The sequence below is a fragment of the Dermochelys coriacea genome, chromosome 3 (assembly GCF_009764565.3).
Source record: "Dermochelys coriacea isolate rDerCor1 chromosome 3, rDerCor1.pri.v4, whole genome shotgun sequence".
Classification (NCBI taxonomy): Eukaryota; Metazoa; Chordata; order Testudines; family Dermochelyidae; genus Dermochelys; species Dermochelys coriacea.
The window spans coordinates 76086218-76096288 of NC_050070.1; the positions used below are offsets into that span (position 1 = coordinate 76086218).

At 44.8% G+C, this 10071-nt stretch overlaps 1 protein-coding gene across 1 annotated transcript in view; it reads right to left on the reverse strand.

Moving 5' to 3' along the window:
* Positions 1-9594, reverse strand: part of FAXC (failed axon connections homolog, metaxin like GST domain containing) — a 43929-nt gene extending 34335 nt beyond the window's left edge. The window contains exons 1-2 of the mRNA XM_038393595.2: positions 9127-9594; positions 4756-4891 (exon numbers count right to left, since the gene is read on the reverse strand). Of these exons, the coding sequence (XP_038249523.2) occupies positions 4756-4891; positions 9127-9578 (588 nt within the window). The 5' untranslated portion in view covers positions 9579-9594. The remainder of the gene's footprint in view (positions 1-4755; positions 4892-9126) is intronic.
* Positions 9595-10071: the final 477 nt, after the last annotated feature.

Sequence of the window (10071 nt, forward strand, 5' to 3'; positions counted from 1 at the left end):
TGCAAGCAACAGTAGGGGCTAGCTCTCCTGAATACATACCTACCATCTGAGAAAGGTATGTACTTGGGCAGCTCGTCTCTCCCAACATTCATGCTACTGCAGCGACACTCTATTTTTAGCACTCTAGTTTGATCAGAGCTAGCGCGGGTGTGTCTTCTCGAGCTGAGAATTACGCCCCAGCTCAAAGCGTAGACATATCCTTAGGTGCTAAGGTGTGTCTGTGAGTAGCACCAGACTCCTGGTAGGGTAGTAAAAAGAGAATCCTTGCTGCTTCAGAGAGCAGAGCTGCTTCTACAGCTCAAAGGTACAGTGCCAGCTCGGGAGAGAAAACTAGATCTTCAAAAGCACTCAATGTTGGCCTCACTCTGTTCCCACTGAAGTCAACAGCAAAACTCCTATTATCCCCAGCCATGCTTAAAAGAAGCTTCCCTCTTGCAGAGCAGCCATGGTGTTAGCATGATTAAGCAACAGCTAACACATGGTTAGGTCCCATCAGCACTGCAAGAAAAAATGGCACTTTAACTATAAAACAAACTGGGAATTAGCTGTATTGTTTTTATGAATATGGTGCATGCCTCTGCATTTCTCTATAATGGGTACTTGGCCATTGAGTTAGATAAAAAAGGGTTGTTAGAGGAACCAAGAAGGAAAGGTAAAACAATGACACAGATAGGAGATCTAGCGGAAACAATGGAAAAAGCTGTTTATTAGGGAATACCCCCACCAGGTAACCTGAGAACAGTTTATTCTTCCCAAGGCTAAATCTAGGATCAGAAGTAGAATACCAAATATTAGAGGACCCTGGGCCTAGAAAAGAGCTGGGGTACAGTGAGTGGCCAGACACTGCCCAAGAAGTGTTAGTGAGAGCTGGCAAGGAAAAAGAGCGAGCCTGCTGTGAGCTATCTGTTTCTCCCAGCCAGAGATGGGGATTAGCTGGACTGAGGGAAATTTACAAAAGTTGGCAAGAAAAGACTAAGACATAAATAAGAACGAGGCATACAGGACTTTTATTGTTTGTACCCTTTGCTCTACGTGCTTTCTACCTTTGAGGAAAGGAATAAATACAGCTTTGTTTTGAAGATGCTGATTCTGAGTCACTTTAATCAACTTGCTGGTCACGGGTCCCCAGAAAGAAAAGGCTGGCAGGTGCCAATGCAGTTGGGCCTGTTGGATTAGCACAGTGGGGAAAAGGAGCCTACAGCCCATAGATTCCATCTAACAATGGTTGGACTACATGGTTCCACCCAGAGTGAGGTGCAGGAAGGCAGGCCTGTCACCCACTGGGTACACTCAAAAGGTACTAGAAGGCATCTAAGGCACATTTGCCCTGTAACTATGACAAACCATGTCAGCAGACAACCATGGTCTAACTGGGTCCCTCCAGCACTGCTGGTTTTACAATGTTTATGGGATCAAAAAAGAGCAGTGCTTTAATTTACACTGAGAAAGGGGGCCTCTAAAACCTGCGAGGCTGGAAACTTCCTTTCCTTGTAAATAAAAGCTTAGAATTGGGGGGGGGGGGACAAAAAATCTCTAAATCTTCAAACTCCATAGAATTTTGTATACCTGCAGTCAGATTTCTATTGTCTCAGCCAATGAGATTGTTGGACAGCTCCCTGCGACTACATTTATAAGGAAGCTTCCCCAAGCAGCATCTTGTGAAACACAAGGAAGGTATCAGAAGGGTAGCCGTGTTCGTCTGGATCTGTAAAAGCGGTAAAGAGACCTGTGGCACCTTATGGACTCACAGACATATTGGAGCATAAGCTTTCATAATACTCACCCACAAAAGCTTATGCTCCAATACATCTGTTAGTCTATAAGGTACCACAGGACTCCTTGCCACAAGGAAGGTAGGTGCCTCCAGGACCAGCAGCAAAGATTATGTTGGCTAAAAGGTCTTTCTTTGTCCCTTCCTTTCAACAATTTAACTGGGATAAATTCTGCCTTTAAACCCCATGCAGCCCCATAGACTTCAACCCCAAGGACTGAACATTAAGCAATTTGGGTGTCATGGTAGAAAATTTCTCCTCCTGATTAAACTTTTTAAAAGTTTATTAAGACTTCAACTAGGTTTCCAAGTGACCTGCAGCCCCTACATTAACATCTCTTCCAGAAAGCCCAGATACACAATGCACAGGGGAGATTTAGAGTATGTTTACACAGCAATTAAACACCCACAGCTGGCCCAGGTCTGCTGATTTGGGATTGCAGGGCTCGGGCTGCAGGGATGTAAGATTGTGGTGCAGAGGTTTGGGCTCAGGCTGGAGCTCATGTTCTGGGACCTGCAAGGGGGGATGGTCCCAGAACCTGGGCTCCAGCCCAAGCCCAAATGTCTCCAATGCAATTTGACAGCCCCGTGAGCCCAAGTCAGCTGACATGGGCCAGCCGTGGATGTTGAATTGCTGTGTAAACATGTCCTAAGAGTGCATGATGTACTCAACTGACCGATTGGAGAACACCAAGTAAAGACTGCTGCCATGCTTCTGTGCGGGGCTGAGACAAGCACAGCCTTACGCATACTTGATGTACCAAATGGTGGTAGGAAAGTAGGCATGATCATGCAAAGTCTTTGTATGGCCAGAGGAAAGAGGACTGTGCCACACGCTTCCTTCCAACTGCATGTAAAAATCCAGAGTAAGGACAGTGCAAAATAAAGCTGGTTGAGGGTGTTTTAAAATGCGTATGTTGGAAACAACACTGGCAAACCCTGGGCAGAGGGCAACACAGCACAGCCTCCTGCCAAAAAGGAAGACTCTTAGAGTAGCATGTATGTGGTTGTCGCTGACGATGGGCAGTTGCAAAAATGCCTGTGCTCAGTACATGCATGATGCACTCCGCATAGGTCAGGATTCAGTGCCAGGGCACAACAGCTATTCGGATCTATACACCAGCTGTGTGGAAGGCAGGTGTGCTAGTTCCCACTCTGAACCAGCCCATTTGATAGTGCCCCTATTAGTGGTCTTTATCAGCATCCATCACACACTGCGGCCAGGACCACGGATGCCTCTTGCCAGCTAGACATACCTCCTATGGCATAGAGGGCCCCAATACGTACATTCCTAAAATAAGATGTCCAGAGGGTGTGCATGTGTGTATCATATACATGGTAAGTAACATTCCTTTAAAAATTGCAGAACCATGGGCTAAGCTGCTTTTATATTGCAATTTTGTCAGCCTCACCTGCCTTCTGCCAACTACTCCACCTTCACTAGAGCTATTTTAATCATTCCAAACCTGCTTAATCAACCAATTGCAAAGAAAAGACAACCCGCCAAGAATATTTTTGTCCCTGCAAACAGCAATTTCACCCCCAAATTACAATTCAGCCTTAAATCGGTGGGAGATGTTGGAGGGGCTTTTGCCCATGCTGCACCTGTGATATGTTTAAAGTTCACTATCCTGTGAGCTGTGCCAGCTGGACCTGGGAGGCGTATATCCTTGGGAAGCCAGGAATTTCCTCCTTTCCAGTACAATACTGTGCTTGGTTCTAGTGCTGGAAAATCACAAGATAATGGACATTAAAACCAGACGTGACTTTTTTAAAAACTATTTTAGATACTCTTAAAGAGTTCTAAGGTATATCAGTTATTGTTTTTCTTTACCTCAGGTGTCCGTATATGTGGATTCATAGCCCTAAAGCAGGCTAGTTTTATTGGGGGTGGATACCAACAACAATAAAAAGTAAAAATACTCTAAATAACATTTCTAAAAAAAAAAATCCCTGCCAGCTAGATGGAAAAAACAAAATACTTTTCATAACAGTGTGATATAAAAGTGTTACTGGAACCCATCTGAGATGACCACACAACTTATTCATGGCTCCACTACTTGAGAATAATCAGTCATCCCAAAACATGTGCCAATAAAACAAACATTTATACCACATTGTACCATCATGTATTCTTATTATATTATTAAGCATTCATATAGTCCATCTTAAATTTACACACTGCATTACACACGCAGAAAAAAAGGTATGTTCTCTGCCTCAGAGAGCTGACAAACATATATATTATCAAATGTAAAACAGCTCTATTAAAACTGCAACAATGGAGTGTGAACTTATCCAGTGGTCTGGTGGCTAGATCTTGACTCTAACAGATGGGAGAGTCAGAATAAATTTCCCAGTCTCCTGTCTCTCAGTCTCTGGTTTACTTTGGGATTCATTCCCTGAAGAAAGACAGTGCCTCAACAGCAACCCGTCCACTATTAAGAAAGGGTATTCGTGGGCTCTGCAAGCAATCCAGTCCTCCTCAGCCAGGAGGGCAGTGTCTGCAATGAAAGGCCAAATGAGGGATTTGTCACTATTCTACTAGGAGAGCATAGAAGAGACACCCTCATAGAAAAGAAAAAAAATTGCAACAGCTTAAATTTGATCTATTAACATAACAGAGCTGGTAGGCTAAATAAAACTAAACAACACTGAATTTTAGAGCAAACCCAGTCCATTATGTAGCATTATATGAACGCTGAACCACTCCAAAAGTTCATTTCTCCCAAAATTAAATTTTCAGTTGCCATCAAGCAATGAAATCTGGATTAGCGCTTGAATGTTTAGACCAACCAGCTTCTGTTAGGCCTACCTTGAAGATCACAGACCAAAACTTCACTATAGTGATGTGTGTATCTAGCTAGCTATATGTGTACACCTACACTTCTCTTGGATAAGATAGATATTTCTCTTGCATACTTAGCATTATGTGTTTCTATAGTTAACGATAATGTAAAGGGAAAAAGTACACTCAAGTTTACCTGGTAGGGTAAATCAGCCATCCTTAAATAAGTTTCCATTTTCAAACAAAAAGGAGATAAACTGGGAACACCATTGTTAGGCCTTGAAAATTGATGCAGTATAATAGCATCTTTGGAATCAATCTCTTGCTCTTTCCTGTCAAAAACAAAACAGAATTAAAAGAAACCCAGACTACAGCATGTGCCATATATCAATATATTATGTGCACGAAGGAGCGAGAATGGCTGAAGCAAAACATTTTGTCCTCCCTTTAATGGGTTATTGTAATTTTTTATTCATCAAGTCTGAAATCACTAAAAAGCACTTACATTGCAGGCGCAGAATTCAGACAGGAAGCTTAGTTAATTCTATGTTGGAGAGATCCAAAAATCTTGCAAACCTTTGGTAATAAGCCCAGGCTCATAAGCTAAAATAAATAAGCAAGCAAGCCTGAATCTCCCCTGCCTTGTGCCTCATGTAGTCACTTCGGGCTTGTCTCATAGGCGCCAACTCCATGGGTACTGCAGGGCTGGAGCATCCATGGGGAAAAATTAGCAGGTGCTCCGCACCCCCTGGCAACCAAACTCCCCCCGTCAGCCACCCCCTCCTCCCCTGAGTATGCCGCGTCTCCTCCCCCTCCCAGCTCTTCCCGCCCACCGCCTAACAGCTGTTTGGCGGCACTTAGCACTTTCTGGGAGGGAGGGGGAAGAGGCGGTAAAGATGAGGGGCAGGGGTGGGGACTTGGGGGAAGAGGGAGGAATTGGGGCAGGGCGAGGGTGGTGTAGGGGTGGGCATGGGCGGGCCCGGGGGGGGTCGACCACCCACAGAGCAAAGGGGAAGTCAGCGCCTATGCCTTGTCTACATGGTGCCTTAGTCCACACTAGCTGAGGTGTGAATTTTAATGTGCACTAGCATGTTGCACACTACCTGGCCTGTGTGAACCCTGCTGGCACACATTAAAAGTTCCCTTGTTCTTGGTACCATATTGCTGTTTGAAATGGGACTACGTTAACATGCACTGGGGAACTTTTAGTACATATCAGTAGGGTTCATACGAGCCAGTTAGTGTGCAGAACGCTAGTATGCACTAAAATTGACTCCCAAGCTCATGTGGACTAAGGCAGTGGTTCTCAACCTTTTTTCATTTGCGAACCCCTAAAAAATTTCAAATGGAGGTGAAGACCCCTTTGGAAATTTCGAATAGAGGTGCGGGCACCTTTGCAAATCTATTGTCTGTATATATAGTTGAATTCTGTTTTCAGTCTAAGTCTTTCACGGACCACTTAGACAAAGTGAGTGTAAAATGCTCCAACTTTGCTGTGGCAGTGTTTTTCAGCCACTCTGCACAGTTATAAATGACAACACACGGGGTAAGGCAATGGAAAATCAGGCCCTGCAAATCTACTTCCTTCAGGTAAAGGCCTTAAAGAACAAAGAGACTCTCTTGAAGAACATGAGCAACTCAAGCATAGTTTCAGCTCTCCGATCCCCACTTCCAGACTCAGAAATGCCATTCACTTCCACTGTCTGTAAACTTGTCACTATCTTTGGCCTTGTTCTCTGTTCTTTGCATCTCCTCCCATTGTACGTGTCCATTGTCACCTCTACACTTGACTGCCCAAATACACCACTGCCTTGACTCCAGCCTGCCAAAGCCTTCATCCCTTCTAGCCTCAACTATTTTAACTCTCATCTCTATGGCCTCTCAAGATCTCTATCATCCTAATTCCAGAATATCCAAGAGACTGCTGCTTGCCTTTTCCCATGTACAAAGACTCACAGCTACATCACCTCTGCTGTCAAACAACTCCAATGGCTGTTCATTCATTTCAGGATCCAGTTCAAAATATCCCGTTCATGGTTCTCAAAGCCCACCTGGACTTGCTCCAATCAACCTCCTGGACTTGGGACCAAACTTTTGCTCTCAGTTACACTGAGGTAAATCAAGAGGATTCCAAAGGATTTACACTAGTGTGACTGAGAGTAGAATTTGACCAAACTCCATGAGATCCATTCAGGTCAAGGTAGCTGTACAGGTGTAAAACTGTAGCAAGTCAAAGGAGTAAGAAGGCGGCCCATTGTCTCTTACGCACACTCCTGCACCTCTGGCACTTGTCTAGCACTGGCCTCTTATCTGTGCTTTCACACAAGTTTGCCACTGTTAGTGTAAGGGCCTTCCTGCTCCGATGCTTCTACCATCTCAAACAGTGTTTCAGTATCCATCCACCTCATGTAGTCTTCATCTCTGTTGCTATCTTATCTCAAAACATTTCTGTTCTTCTTTGCCCAAGCTCATGCCTCTCTTACAGTAACTGCCTTTGGTTATCGACTTTAAGGGAGATTTTCATAGGCACATATGTCAAAGGGAGTGAGGTGCTTACTGACTCTTTATGCCTTTGGAAACCACCCCCTTTATGACTCAAGGTCTTACTTGAATCATCACATACTATCTTGATACAATACATTGTGTTGAATAGTTTCAGTCTGTGAAGCATTTGGGATATATTGTCCTTGAAAGATTCTGTACAGAATAGGTTTGCACTGCACATCACAGAGAGCAGCCCATGCAGTTTTGCTTAGCATGAGGATGATGATTTTAACCTCTCAGAAATGAGCTCTGAGCTACCAGAGATGATGTTAGTTTGCTTTGCTTTTGAAATTTGGCCACTAGCAATTGCAATTTGACTGCCAAATTTGACACATTTTAAAATGTCTGATTTTAAATCATTTAATACATTTATAGCATCCCATTATATACTAATATTGAAACAGTCATACACAGATTTAACATTGCTAGTAGCCTGTGCAGATGGCACTTGTTTGCTGAATCTGTAAATCACATTTCTACACATTTCTCCAGAAAATTTAATATCTTTTAAAATATAGCTACATGAAGTAATTTCATTCTGTATATCTCTCCTAAGGATAGAGGGAAGATAATCTATGAAATTTAAATTATAAAAAATCCCTGAATTCAAGTATTTTCCAAGAATTATGTTTATACAGGTATTTATTGTAAGGTGAATGAAAATAAATATATAAAAATAAATAAAATATATAAGGCAAGTATATCTCTCAGTTCTAGTGTTATTAAAAGGTTATCAGTGGCAACATTATCTTTGTTTACCTTATGTTGTGCATGGCAGCCCATTAGTAGAGGGCTAGTTTGATCCTTTATTTCTCTGTAAATGTATTCAGAAATAACTTCTGTATTTTGCCATTGTTTATATTACACAAACAGCTGTCTTACGCAATGATCATAGAAACCATTTAGGACCCAATTATGCAGTCCTCACTGAAATCAACGAGAGACTTAGCTGAGTAAGAAGTGCAGGTTTGGGCCCATAGTAGTCTGAAGTTCATCTCCATTCCATTTTCATAATGTTAGTCTGCACCAGGCTTCTATGGTATACATATATAAAATCCCCTGAGATTGTTCTCACTGATTTCTTTAAAATAGCGTGCTAGCAATACATCACCTCTGTTGTGGATATTATATTTCCAGGTACATCCTTGGGAAATCAGCAGTTAAAGCCACCATTTTCTGAGATGATTTACTATCCTTGTAAACAAACTGCAGCACCATATGCAACTGTTCGCTTCAGATCTCAGTCTATGACAAACATACTCCTGTGTCTATTCCTGCTCTCATGCTCCCTATTACTCACACCATTATGAAGCTAGAGATCATAACCAGACACAATACTACACTGAAAACAATTGTGGCTGCTTCTTATTTTCAAGAGATCTTGCATAACCAGATGATGCTGCATCATTTTAAATATGCGTTTTCATGTTAGATTTTTGAGCAACCCCCCAAAAAGCAAGGACCAGTATGTTCAATTTGACGCTGAGGTTTATTTTGCAGAGTTGTCTTATTTAAACATACTGGTCGTTTGGGTGGAGGTGGGTTAATACATGCAGATTTATTAAAGGACGTTTTTGCAAAGCATCTAAAATGGCAAGATCTAAGAGTAAGATGGGTCCATGATGAAGGTAGCTCTTGTTTTAAAGCCCACTGGTTTAATTCTGAGCCCCTGTCCTTAAACCACAGGCCAGACAAGTTAGAGGTCTCCAGATAAGGCTAAACCCATCCCTGAGAAGAGCCCTGTGGTCGATCCCCCTACTACCAATGACACTTGGGTTTTAAGAATTGTGTGTCTACTGGTGTGACATTAATCCTTACAGAGGTGAAGCTCTGAAATGCCTAATAAACAAAAACAATCACAAAAGACTCCCGATTTCTGCCTTGCTCTGGTGTCAGTTTCTCAAGGGCTGAAGGTCGGGTACAATGCGTTCCCATCAGGTCAGCACTGTCTTATAATTTCCTATTCCCATTGCAGCGTCTATTCCAAATCCTCCCTGCGGCAGCCTGCCCCGGGCTCTCTCACCTAATCGCCAGGAGTTCATGGAGCAGATACGCCGCGGCAGCGAGCAGGGCTCCCCCAGTCAAATACAGGGTCTTCTTCCACCACGAATCCGAACCCAGCCCTGCCATGATCCCACCGTAATCCGGCAAAGGGGAAGCGATGACGTCCCCATCAAAGGAGAAGGGCTCTTCGGGTCCCGCGCACCAGCCGAGGGCGAGGCTCTGATTCCGGCTCAGCGCAACCACACAGGCCCTGGAGGAGGCAAAGCCAACAGCCCAGTGCATGCTGCGCGTTGCCTGCGGCTCCCTGTCCCCCCGCCGCTCGCCAGGGCAAGGGCTGCTCAGCTTCGCCGCGGGCCCGCAGGGGACGGAGCGGCGGGGCTGGGGCTCCCTGGCGCTCTCTGCAGCCGCCGCCTCCCGCCTTTGTCCCTTCGCGTCGAGGAGGCTGGGTGATGTCATTGCTCCTGGGAGCATCAACACGCCGGGGCAATACAAATCCCCCCCCCCCCCCGCTCTCCTTTCCCCTGCCTGTGCGCCCCCACCGCCCGCCTCCTCCGAAGAGCTGCCCTGCTCCCCGCGCCAGCGCGGGCTAGGGGAGGTCACCGGGAAAGGGCAAAACTCGCCTAGAGCTCCAGGGCCATGCTGGCATGGGCTGCTAGCCGGAGGGGGAGGACCCACAGGAAGGGCTGGATGGGAAAGATCTACTCTCCCAGGGGAGGAAGCAGCTTTCTGCTCGGGTAGCTAATTTCCCCCCAAGCTCTAATGACCTTGCACGGTTAGCCTGGACCCAGGAACGTGCTTGGGCTTTAGCTCGAGAAAAATGGAAATCAAGCGTTGTGGTGTGTTTTAGCTGGTAAACAAACCTGAGGGCAATCTACCCTCCTTTGGGTTGTATTAAAAGGGCAGCAAAGACCTGCCAGCTGCACCCTACCCTGGCAATGTGCAGTGGAACCGGTTGCAAGGCTAG